Source organism: Erigeron canadensis, chromosome 9, assembly GCF_010389155.1.
Source record: "Erigeron canadensis isolate Cc75 chromosome 9, C_canadensis_v1, whole genome shotgun sequence".
Lineage (NCBI taxonomy): Eukaryota > Viridiplantae > Streptophyta > Magnoliopsida > Asterales > Asteraceae > Erigeron > Erigeron canadensis.
In genome coordinates, this window is record NC_057769.1 from 31087041 (window position 1) to 31109593 (window position 22553).

General features: G+C 31.6%; 3 protein-coding genes across 3 annotated transcripts; 2 read left to right on the forward strand and 1 right to left on the reverse strand.

Annotated features, from left to right (window-relative positions):
- Window positions 1-267: 267 nt before the first annotated feature.
- LOC122581299 (lactoylglutathione lyase-like) lies at window positions 268-7705 on the forward strand. The gene is made up of 9 exons (XM_043753501.1): window positions 268-427; window positions 502-630; window positions 5036-5097; window positions 5227-5287; window positions 5389-5468; window positions 5554-5624; window positions 5726-5815; window positions 7173-7288; window positions 7423-7705. The coding sequence occupies exons 1-8, from the start codon at window positions 320-322 to the stop codon at window positions 7280-7282; spliced, it is 711 nt and encodes a 236-aa protein (XP_043609436.1). The 5' UTR covers window positions 268-319; the 3' UTR covers window positions 7283-7288; window positions 7423-7705.
- Window positions 7706-9700: 1995 nt separating this feature from the next.
- Window positions 9701-12597, forward strand: LOC122582142 (lactoylglutathione lyase-like). The gene is made up of 8 exons (XM_043754498.1): window positions 9701-10008; window positions 10115-10243; window positions 10520-10581; window positions 10688-10748; window positions 10858-10937; window positions 11016-11086; window positions 11208-11297; window positions 12343-12597. The coding sequence occupies exons 1-8, from the start codon at window positions 9901-9903 to the stop codon at window positions 12450-12452; spliced, it is 711 nt and encodes a 236-aa protein (XP_043610433.1). The 5' UTR covers window positions 9701-9900; the 3' UTR covers window positions 12453-12597.
- Window positions 12598-15664: 3067 nt separating this feature from the next.
- Window positions 15665-17254, reverse strand: LOC122583564 (transcription factor RAX2-like). Its single transcript, XM_043755955.1, has 4 exons — window positions 17119-17254; window positions 16840-16969; window positions 16228-16439; window positions 15665-16158 (listed from the first exon to the last, which is right to left on the reverse strand). Exons 1-4 carry the CDS (start codon window positions 17252-17254, stop codon window positions 15665-15667), a joined length of 972 nt encoding a protein of 323 aa, XP_043611890.1.
- Window positions 17255-22553: the final 5299 nt, after the last annotated feature.

Sequence of the window (22553 nt, forward strand, 5' to 3'; positions counted from 1 at the left end):
CAATTTTGTACTGATTATTAGTTTTATCGAGATTATTAATTTATCAAGTATTAATTTATCGAGGTTATTAATTTATCAAATACTGTATTAATTTATAGAGATTCTACTGTACTACTTTAACAGAATCTATAATACACACATAAAGAAACCTCCAAGGACCATTTATGATATTTTGGTAATCATTAGGGCCAATAACACAAACGCTGCACACATTTACTAATTACTACTCCATTTTTTACTTCCAGGCAAAGTCGCCGGTTTTACGTCACCCAAATTCCTACAGTAAAGCATATATTTATTCGAGAATTCCAATCCTAAAATGTCTATATCTATTACCACCAACTTCTTATCTCGATTCTCTATAATCAAACCCTATCATTTCGCATCTACAATACCATCGATATTCACTAATTATCATTCAACACAGGTCTTATAAACATTTTATTGTTATTTTTAATAAACTTGATAATAATTTGACATAAATACTTATAATATTTTCAGGTTTCTGTAAACCGACGTCGTTTTGTAACGTATGCGATGAATCCGGATCTTGATTCACCGGCGAAAAATCCAGGGCTCCGGAGTGACCCGCCGGATGAAGCTACTAAAGGATACGTCATGCAACAAACGGTATTATTTTATTAAATTTTATTTCTGTGTATTTTTCTGCCTTTTTGAGCTGTTGCATAGTTGAGTATTGAATTTGGCTAGAATGGACTTGAATGATTTGTGCAACTGCCATGCTTTTTTTTTTATATGTTGATGTTTTAGTTGTTTCGCTTTTAATGATGGTTTAGTTGTTTCACACGAGAGAAAGTACCCGCGGTAAGATGGTGGGGTGGTAGTTCATAGAGTGTGACAGGTCATAGGTTGTGATATGTCATAGAGTGTAATAGCCAAATGCCTTAGTCGTACGGGCACCGCCCTCGGATTTAAAAATTCGTCAAAAGTATATCGAATGACATTTCCAATGAAAGAGCATTAAAATTTAAGAGCACCTATATAATTTTTATAATTTATCGATGTACGGTTTTTGAGATATAAGATTTTGAGATAAAAGATTTTGAATAATTTTTGAGAGAGAAAAATGGGTGGTTGAGATGTAGGGAGAGAAAAAAATGAGTGGTTGAGATATATATAAATGTATTGTACCTTATGCAATAATAGGTGTACATTGTTGATTGTTGAAAAGTTGAAAAAATTTGGAGGGAACAAATGCTTTATAATGTAGTAGAGATAGAGATATAGACAAAAGTTATATTGACAATATATATATATATATATATATAGAGGAAGGGTTATTTGAGAACTTACAAATAAAAAAGAACGCGAGAACAATTCTGGACCACTCATTTTCTTATATTTTCTCTCTTTTCCATTAAATAAGAAAATTCACCGAAATCATTTAAAATGCTTTGTCTCACAAACCATAAATCGTTAAACGAAATAAAAAGCATGGGTAGTCTTAAAATTTCATCCTCTTTCATTAGAGATACAATTCGATATAATTTTGACGACTTTTTAATTTTCGTTTTTTTTTCCCATCGCGTTCATCCTACACATTTGTAAGATTATTGTTTTCACATGTAAATTAGTAAATGAGCATATGTACACAACAATGAAGGTCAAGGGCGGAGCCCGTCAATCCATGGCAGAGCCATGGTAGCCAAGGACGGAGCCCGTCAGTCCATGGCGGAGGAATAGCGGCTAAGGGCGGAGCCCATTAGGTAGATCACCCCCTATGACCTGTCACCCTCTATGACCTATCACCCTATGACCTATCACCCCCACTAGCTTTGGTTTATAAATATCCTTAAGGGCAAAGCCCGTTCTGAATCATAATTTTGTTCAACCTACACATGTGTAAGTTATGTATAACTACCAAAAAGAAAACGAAAATTAAAAATTCGTCAAAAGTATATTGAATTGGATCTCTAATGAAAGAGGACGAAATTTTAAGACTACCCATGCTTTTTGTTTCGTCTAACGATTTACGGTTTGTGAGTTAGAACATTTTGAATGATTTGGGTGAATTTTATTATTTAATTGAAGAGAGAGAAATAGGAAAGAATGTGTGGTCTAAAATGGTTCTTGAGTTCTTTTTTTTAGGAGTTCTCAAAATAATTCACCCTATATATATATATATATATAGGGTAAAGTTATTTTGAGAACCTTTTTTTTGTGAGAACCTTTGAGAACTTTCCAAATCAAGCCCAACCGATGATTGTTCTTTACATGAAAATTGTTTTTTGATTGTTTTCTGAATAACTTATGTCTAACTTTGAAGTTTATAATTGTGTGGAGCATGGATTATCATCCGTAATACAATTATGTGGAGATTTGGATTCTTGATTATATGTGCACGAATATTGCTATGATCACATGTATGCAAGTTGATCACATGTAATCATAGCAATACTCGTGCACATGTGATCAAGAATCCAAATCTCCACATAATTGTATAACGGATGATAATCCATGCATCCACACAATTATAAACTTCAAAATTACACATAAGTTATTCAGAAAACAATCAAAAAAACAATTTTCATATAAAGAATAATCATCGGTTTGAGCTTGATTTGAAGAGTTCTCAAAGGTTCTCGCAAAAAAAAGGGTTATCAAAATAACTTTTCACTATATATATATATATATATATATTGTATCTTGTAGGCTGGAGAAAAGGCGTATCCGGTAAACATATATGAAACATATACCAGTTTACTTTAATACTCATGTTACTGCAGCCTGGGACGGAGGCAGCATGGGGGTAGTGTAGGGAGCTGTCGCCCTGAATTTGGTACAATCTTATTTTTATTTTATATTTTAGGTATATTTGGAATTAGGTAAATATAGTAAATACATACAAAACATAAAACCAACATTCGAAATTCGTCCCCCAAGATAAATTTCATTGCTCCGACTTTATTTGGAGCTCACTCCATCATTTTGCTATATAATAATCTGGACATGAAGGCTATCAGCAATAATTGTCGAAAACCAAAAATCCTCTCATTAAACCCACTGGTGCCACAATACAAAGACCATAACAGAAGTCCAATGGTTGTGCCTCTGTTTTGGGTGAAAAAAAGCTCACGGGTTCCAATCTTGTTGAAAACACTAACTGATCTGTTTCTGCTAGAGGGCGAACTCCTAATGACTGCAATAATTAAAATACTGTCACCAATGGGACTCCATTCTATCATTAATCAACATTTTTCACTTGGGACACCCAAAGGACCAGTCGTCCTTTTTCAAAAACTCATGATAGTTCTAAAATTAATAATTTGCATTAGTCCACAGCAATTAACCAAAACAGATACAACTATTGGGCCAAATTTTTGCATACGACTTTGAGTTCTCCGGTAACAAAAACAAATTATTCGCTGTAAATTTTGTGGTTAAATCTTTATTGATGACAGTGTCATGATAACCAAGCCGATTAAGTTTGTATGCTGTCTATAACCGAAAAGGCCTAATTCCTTTACCTATACTATTTGTTTGAAGCTGAGTCTAAATTTTCATCTTAAAAACTAGATACACTGCCACAGTGCCACTTATATGCCTGATTATGTGTTAATGTATGCTCTTAATATAAATGCCCAGTCCGTAGCTGCAAACGCGAAGTGGCTAAGTAGTGATGGAAAAGAATTTGGCCCTAACAATCTCAGTCCATCTTCAAAAAAGGCCATTTAACCACAACCTCTACAGTTTAGCTTGAAACATAATCTGTGTTATATCAGCATATCAAACACCAAGACAACACATGTTTTCAATAGTCAAAACTGCATTGTAGAATCTAGGTATGTGAGACATGACCTGTTGAGGAGGGCTCCAGTGAGTCCAGTCTTTGGGATGTGTGATTTAGGAATACGAACATGTTGTTTGCTCACTGTAGTTTTGCTCAACCTGCGTTTAGTAAAAAATTCTTGGTAGAATAGACATGTCACAGACTTAGTCAAATGTTTTAAACTCTTTATAAGTATAGAATATTATTGAAGTTGTTAATTTACTCTAACTAATCTAGACTAAACTAAACTAGACTAAAGGGGACACATGTTGTTTAAAGGAAGCGTTGTGTTAGGAAAGCCTTAATTATGTTTTTGTTATATATTGGTATGTATATATATAATTTTAAATAGGAAAATTGATAAATATATGGAGTTAGTAATATCAAAAAAAGGTTTAACAAACTAATGTTTGATCAAGGAAAGAATAGCATGCCGTTAAAGAATGGTTCAATTTTGTGTTAGTTATATTGGTAGATTGATAAATAGACATTTTAGTACATACTTAAAACCATTAAAACAAAAAACTGAAATTGTAACAAGATGAAAGTTCGAGTTATAAAAGGAAAAAAGTGAAATAAATAATGTTCACAGACTGTATCGGTCACTCAGAGATTTCTATATATGTGGTAAGTATATTGTTTGATTTTAGATTGGCATAAAAGTAATATATATATATATATATATTCGTTCTATTATGTAATTATTTTATTTTTTTTAGAACGGCACGTTCTATTATGTAATATATGGTCTGTTATTATACATTATAATCTGTTGTCAAATAGATTGTTTCTACTTTCTAGTGAGAGACAAATTTATTTTGTTACTTACTAAGTATTTTTTTTTGTTACATGAGACATAACAAAAATAAAAGAACATATTATTTATTAATTAATAAGGACAAGTGTTGTTTCAAGAATACGCCAAATATTATACAAAGGATGCATCAATTCTGTCTTGGTTGTATTGGTAGATGTGTGTATGTATATGAGCTTGACTTAGGGTTTGGTTTAGGAGACTAAGTGCAAAAAAATGTATTCAACCTGACACGTTTTGTTGTCGATTGTAATTGGTGATGTGGATCGTTTTTGATGACGTGGCAATCTATATGTCATTTTGATTTAGTTATTAGTTATGACTGAAGTGAAGTATGAAGTATTTATGTAAGTATTTATGTTAAATGTATTGTTAAGAAAAAAGTTGAATCATTTAAGAGGATGTGCTAACTGTTTACTAACTTTTTTCAGATGTATCGGATTAAGGATCCGAAGGCAAGTCTTGAGTTCTACTCGAAAGTACTTGGAATGTCGTAAGTCTTTTTGTTTCATGTTTATATTACTTTATCTATGGCATTTTTGTTAAGGTGCTTTTCCCTAGGTTTCGTTAAAATATTTCTATTGTGGTAGCTATAGCCTATAGGATCTGAAATCTTGTGCAGATTGCTTAAGAGACTGGATTTTCCAGATATGAAATTTAGCTTGTACTTTATGGGCTATGAGGTGAGACAGTAAATGACATAGTTTGATAAAACGTTTTCTTTTCTATGTGATTGGAGTATGTAATTGTGTCAATAAACTCATGTACATATTAATCTTGTCAGGATATCTCATCAGCTCCCATTGATCCGGTTGAGCGTACCCAATGGACATTTGCAAAGAATGCTACTATTGAGCTTACACAGTATGATATATCTTCATGCATTCTTGTTCATTGTTATCTCCATCCGTATTTCTGTAATAGCTAACTTACTGTAACATATTTCTAGCAACTGGGGCACTGAGACTGATTCTAAATTCCAAGGGCATCACAATGGAAACTCAGAACCTCGAGGATTTGGTATGCCATTATCTAACATATATTTTCCAGAAAAATCTTTGGATATTTTCATGACATAGTATAAGTGTTAACGATACAAACATTCTTTTCTTTGCATTCAGGCCATATTGGTGTAGCAGTTGATGATGTACAGAAAGCCTGTAGTAGATTCACAGACCTCATGGTTCCATTTGTTAAAAAGCCCGATGAAGGTAAATTTTCTTCTCTAGATTTTATTTTATCTTCCGACCTGATGATGCTTTAGGTGCTAATGATATTCACATTTGTTATACAAATTTCTATAACTTTCCACCAGTGTACATTTGCATTATATGCAAATGTGAAATCAGCAAGAGTTACATTCACAGTAACATGCTGATCGTTTAAATTTTTAAGGTTATCATACTATCAGTGGTGCAATATTATTTTGTAACAGAAATTTAGCTTATTAAGACACCCAACAACATTTTGGTATTTCTTTCAACTAATTTTGTTATAAAAATTACCGTTTCCTTTTAAGATCATACTTTTAGGTTGTATGTGATTTATCATTTGTTCCATGCCTTTCTAATTTTTGTACAGTATCAGTATATGGAACCATTAGTTCATTATACTCTTATATTAGTTATTGCGTATTATGTATGGGGGCAGTGACTGCGCTACGTGTAACCCAGGGGAATGTATGTGTGAAAAGCTAGAAGTTTTTTGAGTTTCTAATCTCTATTACATGTCTTGCATACGCATACCAAAAATCAAATGGTCCAACGTTTAAAGCCATTGACAAATGAAACTACATAAGAAAAGCATTACTAAACTAATACAGAGAAAAATTTGTCACAATGAGAAGTTAGCAGTGTATCTAACCCACGACATCACTGCCTGAAATGGAAGACCAAAATAAAGCAAGAACTACTTCAGCTCAACATTCACCACATTCAGCTCAACCCCGCTGCTAGCCCCTGAATTGACCTTTCCTATCTTGCAATATTTAATCTTTAACAGCCCTTTCTCGGTTTCTCCTTTGCTGCGTGCTGTCACCTACTTCATGTACCTGTAGTTGATAAATTTATATGATATGAATATTTATTATGTTAGTATATAGTGATTTTTATAATATTCATGAACCTTTTATCACTGTAAACTTAGAATTTGGAACTCGTAAGTTAGAAGTTTACTTGATTATTAGCGTTGTCGCACAACATGGTTTTCTACATGTATAACGAAGCCCATATTACTCATAGAGGTAAAGTTACATCTAGCCCAAAGAGTAACCCAAACCTGGAAAATGGTGTGTACCCCTCTCTAGGTTCCTGGACCAGCCACTGCATGGGGGTCAATCTATGAATTTCATCAAGTGGCTTTATGCTTGACATGAATGAATTGCTTTAAGTGTCTCTTTTAAAAAAAGCAGTTATGGAAACCACTTTCAGAGTGCACACAAACAAAAAGTATTAGCTTTATCAATGCAATTTTGTAATTGTTACGTGAATATATGTTTATTTTTGCTTTACAAACTTTTTTCTGTTGGATTAAATTCCATATTTGACCAAATTAGCAATGTTATTGCAGGCAAACTGAAAGGGATCGCATTCATTAAAGATCCTGATGGTTACTGGATTGAAATATTTGACTGTAAAGGCATTACTAATGTAGCTATGGCTGCTGGCTCCAAAACCTGAGTAAAGGTAATTCCTGACGGCTAGTGGTTTGAGATGTGTTAAAAATGTTGTCTGGAAAAAGCAATTATATCTAAAAACTTGTCTAAAATATAGGATTGGTAATGTGATACTTTGACATTTTAACCTAACGGTCTTTGCAGGAGGTGTTTCTGTTTCGTGATGAAGATGAGCTTGTAATAGTAGTAAAGTTCAACTCTTGCCAGCTAGTGTTATTTTATTTTCTATTTTATTTTCTATTGTTTGTTCTCATAAAGTGCATTCGTATCTGGAATAGCTTTGTTCACCCTCATAAAAAGCATCTGGCCTATGTTCTTGTGGGAATGAAGAAGAAACATGTTGAAGGTACAAGAAAGGCTTGAATATGATACACCTTAACCTATGCTTGAACTTAATATGATACTTCAGCCAAGTCTTTTAGCTCAAGCTCATTTCAAGATTGATTTAGACTTGCGAGATCAAATAGCTTAAATATATTGCTAAGAAACTATGCTCAATTAAGAGAAGTACACTTGAGTTTTCACATAGATAAACTTAAGGAGCTAGCTTGAGTGTACTTCAAGCTTTAATAACAAGATAAAGCTCTGAATTGTTTGGAACCCTCTTCGCATGATCTCCAAAAACTTAAAAGTGTGAGTCAAGTGCTATGACATCCGGACTCGTCTTGTTTTGAGTAAGATAAAAGTTAATTTAATGAAATGAGCTAATGTCGAGTTTGATCTAGAGTAACTTCATCAGGGCCGGCCCAAATGAATACTTATATTAAATCTTCATATATACTTCTACCGGCCATCATATACCAACATGACAATATAATGCTTCATTAACATATACCAGTCATAGTAGCCAATTGGTAAGGTCTTTGATCTTGGAAGGATCTATCTGTGTTTGAGTTCCACTTTTCACATTTGTGAGGATGGATTATAGGGGGTTTTCGAAAGTCCTGGTTTCTTGACATATGTGTAGTTTAGAAGTAGAAGGAGAATAAAATGCTATTAAAAAAATAAATAAATAATAACCAGTCATGTCAAAAATGAGGTATAAAAGTCAAGAGGTAAGATGTACTTTTACCTAAATTTACAAGATACATAAACAAAAAAGAACCTCGAAAGACCATTTATGCTTCTTTAGTAACCACCGATGATACGTACATACATATACAAGAAAAACATATCAAACAATAAGCATACAATAAGCATTTCCATTTATAATCACCAAACATTACACAACAATGCTAGCGAGGGAGTATAGACAATAATCACATACATCGATCGACTTCTTACAACAAGCTAACATGAACACCAATCCCATCCAATTACCACATGACACTCAAAATACGAGGCAAAAAATGCGGAACAACCAAGTATGTGACTCCGATAAGTGCTTCTCACTATGAGAGTCTCAAGATGGCACACAGATGACATAAAAAAGTACAACTTGTCCTATTAAGCAGGGCTCATTAGTATTTAAGGGCCCAATTTTAAGTCGTCAACAATATGTAAGCTATACATACGTATATACTAGACTACTAGTTATTTAAGTAACTTTCCTTGAAGATACGTTGGTTATATGATATTTTACTTGTACCGTAAAAAATGGACTCGCTTGCCAACTAATTATTTTTTTTCTATTTGCTTTTGACTATTTTGTTGTAGTTTTTTTTTTTCTTTTTTAAATTACGTTTTAATTGGTTAGTGGTTCAAAAACCCTAGCAGTGACTTAGACTAAGACTTAGTAGTTTTATTACACCGTAAAACCATTATCTTTCCTTTTTTAACAATACAAATTTTGCTTATGGAACTATACTACTTTAAATCTTGACCATCAGTTAAAATTTAATGGTCAAGATTTTCTCACTTAACTAGTCAAATTGAAAAACTTGAAGAAATCTTCATCCTTTTATTATTGTGCAACTGGGCTTCCAAAATCCACAAGACGGCCTTGTTGCTATCACTAGGTGCTTATAAAGATGACATTGGATGACCCTCATTGAGGATAACCTCAATAACCAAAATTCCATTTAAATGGTGCTTCTCATTGGTTGCGTCCCAAACTAGCACGCGGGATATCTAAACTCCTAACCCCGCTCTATAGCTCGTCGTCGTCATTCAACACCACCCAACATTCCGAGAGAATAAAACCGTCCTTTTGGTCAAAAAATATATATATTTTTTTAAAATTAAAAAAAAAAAAAACTAGTTAGGTTGGGCTGCACATGCACATAGTCACATGACATGACTCACATGCATCTTTAAACATGGGCCGAGAATAAAACGGCCTTTTGGGCTGCTAACACTAATTCTGCGTCACTGACTCACTGTTGCGCTGGTCAACAAGATTGACTTCATATCAGCTGCCATAATTTGAAAAGTTTATACCGACCATCATTTGCGTCTGTTCTTCCAATCGCCACTAGTCTTGGTCAAATATGTTTTGCATTAATTTATTGTTTATTGCCGATAGCCGGGCTGACTTTGCTAAACACCATTCCGTATATATATACTGATATACAAATACACACGCACACACACACACACATATATATTTTCAGGCAAAACTAATTAACGCTGGCCACCACAATAAGCTTTCTATTTATTCAATTTCCTAGTAAATTAATTAAAATGTCTATATATATAGCTGCAAATTCATTACCTCGATTCTCTATAACCAAACCTTATGATTTTGGATCTAAACTCCCTTCATTTTTCACTAATTATCAACCCACGCAGGTATTATATATATACTCGTACTAATTACTACTATTATATTTATTCTTCTTATTATTATATATATATATAAACTTGATAATAATTTTAATCATCTCAACATTTTCAGCTTTCCATTAACCGACGTCGTTTTGTAACGTATTTGTTGAGCCCGGAGGATGAAACGACAGCGAGAAATCCGGGGCTCCGAAGTGACCCGCCGGATGAAGAAACAAAAGGATTCGTTTTGCAGCAAACGGTATTATTTCATTATCAATTTCTTTCTACCACTAGTACTAGCTATGGTTAGACTGTTAGAGACATAGTTAATGAAGTGTTACAAAATTTTGTATAAAAGAGATAAATACGCAAAAGAAAAATTAAATAATAAAATCAGTGGAGTTATCCGAGTTTATCGTATTAGTCTATTATTGAAGATTGTGTGTGTATATGATGATGACAAGTGAGAAGCTAGAGGATATATATAGCAGTGTGTTTTGTGAGGATGTATTAACTGTTTACTAACTTTTTGTAGATGTTTTTGATTAAAGATCCGACAGCCAGTCTTAGGTTCTACTCCGTAGTTCTTGGAATGTCGTAAGTAGTTTTTTTGTTTCATGATTATATATTACTCTATCTATGAATTGAAGCTGAATTCCTTCGTTGCGATATTTTTGTCTCATTGTTTAAAATTTAAATGCAGATTGCTTAAGAAATATGATTATCCAGATATGAAACTTAGCTTGTACTTTATGGGCTATGAGGTACGACAACATGACATTATATAGTTTGATTAAATGTTTTCTTTTCTTTCTGAGTGGAGTATGTGATTGTGTCATTAAACCATATATATATACAAATTAATCTTGTCAGGATACCTCATCAGCTCCTACTGATCCGGTTGAGCGTACTGAATGGTTATTTGGAAAGAGGGCTATTATTGAGCTTACACAGTATGATATATCTTCATACATTCTTGTTTCATTCCTATTTCTGTGTTAATTAGCTAACCCATCCTAACATATTTCTAGCTACTGGGGCACGGAGACTGATCCTAATTTTCAAGGTTACCACACTGGGAATTCGGAACCTCTAGGATTTGGTATGCCATTAAATCTTAAATACATTCTCAAAAATAATGTCAGAATTTGTGCTCTTTGGATACATTTATAACATATTAGTATAATAGTTAACGATACATACATTCTTTTCAATGTATTCAGGTCATATTGGTATCACAGTTGATGATATACATAAAGCCTGTAGTAGATTCGAAAAGTTTAATGTTCCATTTGTTAAAAGGATCGATGAAGGTAACTTTGCTCTTCTTTAAATTTGATATTATTTTCAGACCTGATGATGCTTTATTAGGGGCTAAGCTGTTCAAATTTGTCAGAGCATATAAATTTGTATAGCTTTCTAACAGTATAGATTTTACATATATTTGAAACCATCAAGAGTTACATTCATAGTATAAGTGTTAACATGTAGGCCATTTAAACTAATCATACCATCAATGGTACGTGCGATGTAATTTCGTAACAAAAATATAGCTTATTAAGACACTCAACAACGTTTTGGTACTTCTTCTAGCTAAATCTGTTATTAGGATCACCGTACTCTTCTAAGACATACTTTTAGGTTCTATGCGATTTAAGATTTGTTCCATGCCTTTCTAATTTTAGTACAATGCTAGTTAATGGAACTATCAGGGGCCCTTTGGTTCTCATAATATATGAGATTTTGATGTATCCGAATTTAGACTATTTTACGTTAGCCTAACATGACAAAGAAGAAAATTCAAATTCCATTCTACCAAACATCATACATTCGGTGAACCAGACGGCCCCTTAGTTGATTATAATCTTATATAAATTATTGCGCGTGTGTAAAGCTACGCCTTACAAGAAGTGATGATGCTACGTCTAATCCAGAGTACGTATGCTGAAAAGCTAGAGTTTTTGAGTTTCTAATGCCAATTACATTTCGTTCATACCATGCTACAAATTGACCCATATCAAAAAATCAAATGGTCCAATCTACAAAGCCAAAGTGGCAAAAGTCAAAGCTACCTACATAAGAAAAACATTAGTGAAGTAATGAATTATAGAAGATTTTGTCACAATTAAAAGTTCGCAATGGTCACTGAATTAGCCTTTCCCCTCCGGCAATACTAGATTTTTTACAACCTTTCTGTAATTGTTGTGCGAGTGTATGTTTATTGTTGTGTGAAAGTAAAACTATATTTATCTATGCAATTCTGTAATTGTTGCGTGAGTATATGTCTATTAATATTGATAACAAACTTTTTTCGTTGGATCAAATGTCATATTTGAATAATTAGCAATTTTGTTGCAGGTAAATTTAAAGGGATCGCATTCATTAAAGATCCCGATGGTTACTGGATTGAATTATTTGACTGTAAAGGCGTTACTGATTTAGCCAGGGCTGATACTCCAAAACCTTAGTAAAAGGTAATTCCCAACGGCTATAGGAATGAGATGTATTACTAAATTATTGTCTGAAAAAAGCAATTATAGAGTATCTAAAAACTTGTCAAATGTTGTATTGGTTTCGTGATATTAACTTTGACATATTAACTTAATTATCTAAGAATTTTTTTTTTTCTAACATTGTACATATATATAAATTAATAATTAATATGATTACTCGGGCTATTCGAGTCATCCAAATCTTTGTATGTTTTGACGGATATATCAAAACATTTGAGTTCAGATTAAACCGAATAAACTATCAAAACTTAAATAAATTGACCCATATGACCCAAACCTATTTGGATATATATGTAGATCTGGTTATTTTTAATAACTCTACCAAAAATATACACATCTTTTTTATACCTTGACTGTCAAAAAAATAAAAAATAAAAAGTTTTATAGTGGTATTTGTGTAAAGTATAGTATATTACTATGTAATTAAAAGAACGAAATGCATTTTGGTCCCTATGTTACACACTAATTGCAACTTTGATATAAACATATGTAAAGTGGTGAAATCTATCCCTATGGTATCACACTTGTTTCATTTCCGTTTATTTTCTACCGTTAGTGAGGGGCAATATTGTCTTTATACACAGAATGGACCATTCCTGCAACTAGGTGAACTTTATTTCCAAATCTGAATATTTTCTTCTCCATCAATACAAAACATACAAGCCCAATAATTTAATGTATGTTGTTCCCTTTGTTAACCTTTTTCCACAAATACCTGTTTCTACATCTATATATATCTATGATCTATATCATAATTCAATCTTGTTTAAGGAAAAAAAAAATGAATCCATGCATAACAAATACCCATCTCATCGGAATTTAAGAACACCCATCTCCGGCCACCACCCACACCAAATACTTGGCTAACCAGTAACCACCACCATACACAGCCACCATCTCAAACCCAATATTCCGATCTGAAAGTTCAACCACTGTAGCATATCCGTTCTAAAACCCAATTAAGGGCGGTTTGTTTGGATAAGATGGCACATCGCGAAACATGATTGAAACCATTGATGTATTGGTTTTGCCGGCGGTGGTCCGAGTGATCGGAATATTCCATCGGGCCATATCCTGAATTTTCCATTGATTGTGTGTGTGGTTTTTGGTTTACTTGCTCGTTAAATCCATCCGCTATTATTTTTCCTGCCACGGGCCACACCAGTGAAAAGTTCACATTTTTCAGGCACCCTTTTCTAAGAATTGATCAAATCCATATTCGGGTCGAGTCAAGAACCCATTTTCCAGCAAAAAGGATGTAGGGTGTTGGAGGTAAACATGGGGGTTTTAGATTTGGGAAAAAAAAAAGTACTAGTCATGAGTAGAAGATAGTGAGTGAAATTGTTGAGAATATCAACCATGTTAAGAATGATAAACATAGCTTTGTAAGCATGAAGATGTAGATAGTGAAGATGCTATGAAGAGTGATAAACACAATATAAAAAATATTCAAATTTGGAAATAAAGTTGACCTAGTTGCAAGAATGGTCCATTTTCTGTACAAAGACAATATTGCCCCCTCACTCACTATTGGAAAATAATCGAAACGTTATTGTTAGACCAAAAATGCAACGGATGTGATACCATAGGATAAGTTTCACCCCTTTTCACATGTTTATATCAGAGTTACAATTGAAATACATTTCGTTCTAATTAAAATATAAAGATATATGTTAATATATTCTATATTTCTATCAAACAAGTGTCAATTTTGATGCTCTTTCTTCAACGTCCAATTATTAAACTAATGTACGTACGTAGGTGTTATTTGTTTAATTTATATTATACAGTTATCATTATAATAATATAATAATATTAATATGGCCAATGATAGTTAGCTTGCTGAGATTTTATATATAAATAAATTGAATCTAATGGTCAATTAACTAATTGTTGTAGCTACAAAGCATCTTCATGTGCCACACCCAATTCATTTGATTTGTGTCACCATCTTCATATATATGACTCTTTCAAATTTTTATTTACATTTAGTACTTATGCATACGTTGAATTAAGTAAATGGTCTTATACTCTTATTAACTATATATAAACTTTAAAAAAACTATAGACCAGCCAATGAGAGGTAAAGATTAATTTGAACTTATATTGATTAGTCAAGGTTCCAGCTGATTAGTCAAGAAAAGTACGTAGTTGAATCATTAATATAAACGTTGGATCATTTACGTAATTACGTTAATTCTTTGGAAACTAGAAGGAAAGAAATTTGCTTTTGGCAAACATAATAATAGCCTAATAGGGACTAGGGATTTTAATCAGCTAACCAGATTCTAAAGATTATATAGATATAAACGCACACATAATCACATAAATGATACTAGGGGTGTAAATAAATTCATGCACAACCATACATAATGTGTATATGTATAAAACAATTATTGTTATATATGATAATTAGGTTTTATGTAAAATAAAACAAGTATTAAAGTAAAACAAATAAAGCAATAGGTATTTTCTCACTGAAAATCACTGTGCAATATGAAAATAATTATGCATCGATTGTTTTGTGAATCTTTGTGCATCATTTTAACAATGATCAAAGGGTCAAGATCTTGTTTTACTTTAATACTTGTTTTACAATATTCAACCCCATGATAATAAAAATTGTTAGTGATCACTCAATTGATCGAAAATAACATTAATGGTTATTTTTATTTGGAATTAGGCTGCATCTTGTAGCTTAATGTTGGAGTACTTCATTTACTCTATCACTTAGAATGTACATTTTTTTTTTTGAACAGCGCTTAGAATGTACATTTGATTACAATAATGCTGTGTGTTCACTGATATATATTCGTTAACTAGTTTGTAGTTTGCTTGGTTACTTTTCGACTTGGATAAACTGCTTTGTATTTAGAAGTATACTAGTTGAAGCCCTTAAACGAAATAAGAGTATAAAAATGTTTGAAGTTTGCCATGTAATGTCAAAAATACAAACCAATTAATCAAAAGTTCAAGAATCTCTGTTTTTCATTGTCAAGTAAAGTTTAGATTGCAGATTCACACACACCCCAAGAAAACTGTGCCAAAGAGATCTTAAATCTTTCCTAATTACAATAGTAACTGTCATTTAGTTACTCCCACAATCATCACATCAGAAATAATATGTGTTGTCTTGTTTTCATCATGAATAATTAATATTTTTTTCATCAATGCAAGTAGCTATTGATGTTGACATTATTGCTGCTACTACTACTACTACTCTTGTTTTTGATATCATCAATCACTTGCTTCATTTCTTCAAGATTCTTGAAATTATAATCATTATCATGACCTGTCATAATGAAACCATGATGATTTTGATTATCTCCAAAACTCTGTAAATTAGCAAATTGGTCTTCTTCTTGCTTGATCCCATGATGATCTTTGTTATTGTAACTACTTATTTCAGAAGTAGAACAATCACTACCAAACATTAGCATCTTTTCTTTGACTTCTGGGAAGTAATAATCTTTGTTCATATTATTTTGATCTTGAAACCCTAAATAATAGTTGTTGTTTGAGAGCATATCAACTAGAGAGCTTGATGATAATTGTGGTGGTGAAAAGAGATCACTAACAATAGTGTGGTTGTCAACAATACTAGTTGTAGTGGTGGTGAGAGAGTTGACATTATTGTTGTTGTTAACATTAATGAAACTAGTTGGTCCGGAACCTGGCGCCATATATACGAGATTGGGTATTGTTGTTGTTGCTGTATTCGTGCAACTAAGGTTATAATTGTTGCAAAATAATGAAGAAGCATTATTATTCAAGAAACTATTAGAAAGTGGTGGTGATTGAAGTGGCAGAGATGGGTAATTAAAAGATTTTTGAAAAGAAGAAGGAAGCATAGCCAAAAGCTTCTTTCTAAGCTTTGTGTTCCAGTAATTCTTGATATCGTTATCCGTCCTTCCTGGTAGTTGACCAGCTATTATTGACCATCTGGACATATATATATATATGCCAAGCATAAATGAAGAAAAAAAAAATCAAGTTTCAATGTGCATAATCAAGAAAAAAAACTACTACATAAAATATGGACCAACAAAAAGTAGATTATTTGATATATTTGACTTGGCATGCATGCATGGATCCATTTATGATCTATATACCCATAATTGTTACAAAATCCAATTTAGCATTTCATGTATGTTTGACCATTCATGGAAAAAATTGTAGTATATTTGTACAGTAAACATAGAAGTCATAGATGCACAACTTGTACAGAAAAGTACATAATCATATATAGCTAGGTACAAAAATGAACCTGACTTTTTGTATGAGATTATATTATAAAAAATAGCAAAAGGAAAGATCTAAAAAAAAGAGGTAATAAACAAACCTGCTTCCAATGGTAGCATACAAGCTACATATGATTTTATCTTCATCTTCAGTAAACTCACCATGTTTAATATTTGGCCTAAGATAGTTTAGCCATCTCAACCTACAACTCTTTCCACATCTTTTTAAACCTATTTAATTACACACCCAAAACACATAACATTAATTAAACACTACTTTTTCTTGCAAAAACTACACTCACACAAATAAACAAACTTAAAAAAAAAAAAATACATATTTATGCATGTATATAGAGATATATGCATGTGTGTGTATATACCAGCTTTGTGTGGAAGAGCAATCCAATTACCACCAGTACCATGTTTGTCAATAAAATCTTTGAGCTTTGCATCTTCTTCAGGAGACCAAGGTCCTTTTTTCACATTTGCTTTGTCACAACAAGGAGCTCTTCCCATTATTATTTTTTTTTTTTTCTCTCTCTCTTTTAATTTGGTTGTAAGTGAAAATCTCACTTGTTTAGTTGACCTTTGTTCCAAAAATATAGTAAGTCTCTCTCTTATCTGTATGTATGTGTATATATGATCTGGTGTATAAGTGGACAATTTTGTCTGGTGGGTATGCTGGTTGGCTTTTTCTGGAGTGGGAGACTTTTTTTTAGTTTTTCAATGAAAGCGAGTCTGTGTAAAGACAAAACTAACAAAACTTGTTCCTTCAATTTAATAAGATGAGGTGAATCAAGATCGGACCTTTTGTCAAATTGTCACGATCTATAATATGGATTCACTATTTATTGACTTGCCTTTATTTTACAAACTTCCTACAACCATCACTATAAAAAAAACATTTATTCATATCTATTTTTTACGTTTGCGGATCAAGTATAAACGGATGGTTCTAGATTATGTGGTTTTATTCTAGTTCACGCTATAAATCTTTTCACCCAATACCTAATAGGAAAAAACTCTCTAATAGGTCGCCCAAAAACATAATAATATATTAGTAAAAAACCTTATCCCTTTAAACTCGAATATGGGTCTCCCAAATCTAAGTCCTGGCAGAAGACTTCTTTACCACTAGACTAATATTTTTCTTCATACTTTTACAATGTATAAATGTTAATAAACTTTTAAAAAATCATAGTAATCTTTAGGTAGATCTGTTTTTAGTAATGGACTAAAGAGTAGCCATATATCTAGCTTAATTTGTTCATTTTTGTGTTGGTTATCGAGCTCCTTTATGAATCTGTTAAATTTGTGTAAAATTTGTTATGAGTTAACGGTGGGGATGAGCAAAAGACATGTAAATCGAAACCCAACCTGGAATCAACCCTCCTGAAAACCAAGAAAATGTTAAGAACCCGTGATCTGCCTGTAACCAGTCTGAACCCGACCTAAACCGAAATGAATCGAACCAAACCTTTACGGGCCGGATCACGATTCCGTTTTTCATCTTCTCGCGGGTCACGGGTTAACCCAGTTCAGACCGGGTCAGGTCAAGTTTCGATGCGTGTGCATCTCTAGTTAACAAATTTGTTTGAGTTTTCTTATGGTGTAAAATATTTTATAAAAAAAATCCCTTCAAATTATGGGTGTTACAACTTGTAACTTACAAGTACACATATCCTAGTCTTAATTTATCTCATAACATGATTTTGAGTTTGATGTATCAATCAGATATAAACGACTTGATCCTACATTATCATTTGATTTGTCAACACAGTCTCATAATCATTGCACTGATCTACTTTGCTTTTTTTGATCTCGATGATGGGCGTACCTTAGTAAATAATTGAACAACGATATACTAAAACAAAATAAAAACACGTTACTTTTGTTCAATATACCGTTAAAAAAAACTTTAAAAAATATAAGTTGTTTGCAAATATCATCAATTCATCATTGAAACATGTTAAAGTTTCCCTATTTCATACTTAATACATACGGACATTATTTATACATTCAGACACTTAATATATTCAGCACTTAATAACTAATAAAAAAAACGAGCCCTAATGTTTTTCCATTAACTATTAATCTAATATTATACGCGCATAAATAAAACTGTTTATATCTCATATGCTTCATACACTGTCTATGACATGATTGGGTAAATTTTACATTGACGATATTTATATATTCTTTCGTCATTATTAATGTGTATAATAAATAACAGTGATATATATATATATATATATATATATATATTAAATTATGTGATATTATTTAATATAAATTCTAAATTATACAAAAATAGTATAGATAATAACAATGATAATAATGATAATGAATAGCTTGAAGTACAATGTGGTATTTAGGACTGAGCAAAAACCAAACCGGAAAACCAAAAACTGAAAAAACCGAAAACCGAACAAAACCCATTGGTTTGGTTTTCTTTTTCTAATACCGAACCATATATATTTTAATTTTTTTCATATTTATATCATATTACATTTATATTTATTACTTATAATTTGTAAATATGTTAATATATTTAAACTTTTTATCCTTTTGGTGTACAAATCTATATAAATTGTACAATATATTTTAGATGAAAATGTCCAATAAAAAAAATTCGTTTTCTAAAAGTTATACCAATTTTAACACCTAAAAAATATAATTAGTCAATAATAAGCATCTTTATATTTTAGTTTCTATACTAGATTTTAGATCCGTGTTAAATACACGGGTTTACATTGTTATAGATTATATTATTATCAAAGTTTAACTATATGCAAGCTAAATAGTCTTATTAACTCAAAGAAAACGAAGCCAAAAAATAATCCTGGAAGATGTTAAAACGTAATTAAAAATAAATATAGATGTTTCATCCAAAAAATTGAGCTTACATGCATGTTTAGCTAGCAATCATTGAGTGGGTGAATTTTACTTGAAAATTTGAGATTAATCGGAACACTCATTATTCAAGTAGATTTCTAAAGTTCGGAATTAATGAATAATGGATTGAGTGGTATATCTTTTTGCTCTATTAATAAATAAATGTACAGTCAATTTTTAAGGTAAATACATGTTATGAATAGTATATTAATGGAAGTGGACTGATCATCTACTAATACTTCAATAAAAGGAAAATAGTACAATTACTTTCAAAATCTTAATATATTTACATTAAATTTTATTTATTTTATAGTAATTAATTTTATATTTATATGATAGAACGTATAAATAAGATTTATAATAGCTATTATTCGATTTATTATATATTAACTATTATTGTATTGGATATATATCAATTATTATTCATTATCTAATATATTGGAATTAATGGTTAAAAATTATAAATTTGTGATTTGAAAAAACAAAAAATGTAGATTAAATAAATTATAAATTAAGTATTTAGTGAGGGTAAAAAGTGTAAATTATTGATGGAAAACAAAAAAGTGTAAATTAGTGAGATTTTTTCTACAAACATTAGTATAAATATAATATATTAATATATATGGATAATGATTATTAGGATTTTTAATTTATAATTAAATTAATAATGACGTCATCAATTTTCAATTTGATAAACCGAGAGCTATGCTTGGTTAATAAGTTATTAGGTCAATTATCTTTTAGTATATATAAAAATCATATTTTTTTCTTAACAGTTGTAAGTTAAACATAATAAACAAAAAACGTAAAAAAAAAATATATTAAAAAAAGTCCAAAATAAAAACCGAAACCGATCCAAACCAAACAGAACAAAACCCGAATCCAGTGATTTTGGTTTTTCAAAAACCAAATGGATCGGTTCGGGTTTCGGTTATAAACAAAAACCGACCCAAACCGACTCATACTCACCCCTAGTAGTATTGACTTGTTAATTTCTTACCAAATTCATCATAAGTTAATAGTTATTAAAACTTGATTGAATGCATTGATGCACGATGATTTTCATTATTCATTGTGTTTTTTATTGAAAAAAAACCTATTGTTTTGTTTGTTTTAATTTAATATTTGTTTTATCTATACTCTTTTATAAAACTAACTACCCCTCCCCACTTTTAACTTTCTACTTTTAAAATAACTAAAATACCCTTAACTTTCAACACATTCTTAACTCACACAACACATCTACCCAAAATATCCCTAAACTATTTTCCAACCTTATTAATCCAAACTTTTTCTCTTCTTTTTTCACTAATTTAAATATTTTCATCTAATATGTTTAATTAGTTATAATAGTACTCTTCATGAGATTATTTACAAAATACATCTTTTAAATCTTAAAATAACGACACTACCCCTTTTTACATTAATTACTTTCACATTAATAACCACACCGTTACCGCCGCCATCACCACCACCACCACCGATCGCCGTGACCGCTGTTGTATTGCGCGGGTACCCCTCGTTTAAACTAGAACCTATGTAATTATGTTTAATCAATAAAATAATAAAAGAAATGATGGAACCCAAATTTCATCTGGGATAGCTTAATGGCAGGGCCGACAAGTGAATTACAAGTTCCGGGTGCAAGATGAACAAAAGGGACCCATATAATGAAAACAATCAAAAAGAGACCCATATAACGAAAAATATATATTACTATAAGCATACAAAAAAGGGTATAACAATTGCTTATATCATTAAACAAAAAAAATGTTCTTATTATATAAGTAGTTAGAACTTACCTTCGTTGAATATTATTAAGTTCTTCGACTCGTCTTTAAAACAGAATCATTGATTAAACTTTTATAATCAATACGATTTAATAAATCATTTTCAATTGCTATTAATATTAATATACTCCCAAACTTAAAATGTGTGAATATTATTATTATAATTATTATTATTATTATTATTATTATTATTATTATTATTAAACTATTAATTTATACTGTAGATTTGTAGTGTATATAATTTTAGGACTTTAATATTAGTCTTCATCTTAAATTGCATTTAAGTTGTAATCTAATATTTATGGATCCCTAAATTAATGGTTTTAAATAAAATGTTTAAATTATATATATATATATATATATATGAACTTCTAAAAATGAGGGGCCGTTTTAATGTTGAGGCCCTGTGTGCTGGTCTACGAAACACTTGCCAAAATCCTCCACTGCTCAATGGTCAAAGGCTATCACTGTTGTGTGTCAAACCTCATTATGTGAGTTGCGTTGCAAAACTCAATTGTGCCTAGCTAACAACACTCCAAGCAAGAGAAGTTATTCGAATAACAAATGCTTTTTGAAAAAATTAGAAAAAAGGGAACAACTAAGACTGAGAGGAGTAGCCCATTAAGGGGCATTCCCCTGCCAAAAAATGATTTGGAACGCCCCTCATTGGCCCCCGAGGGCGTTCCGGGGCGTTCCAAATGTAATTTTGCCCCTTGCCCGTTCATTTTTAGACTGAAGGGAGTAGCCCGTTCTTTGTCTTGGAATTCGTTCGGAACGCCCCGGAACGCCTCTCCTCGGCCCCGGGGGGCGTTCCACTTCGTTTGAAACCGTGCCCATTTTGAAATCGAACGTGTCGGATGGCTTTGGCTCTATCTGTTTGACCGCATGGGAAACCGGAAAAGGCATTAAATTGTTTTTTTTTTTTAAATCCTATTTTATTATCTTATATATATATATATATTATACCTATATATATCTATCTTCATCTTCTTTCTATCATCTATATTTAATTTTTCTTTCAAAAAAAAACACACCTTTTCCAAACACAACCGAAAATGTTTCCAAATCAATGGGGGTTGAACCTTTTTCCGAACCAAAACGCGGGTAACACTCAAAGAACACCCTTCCAA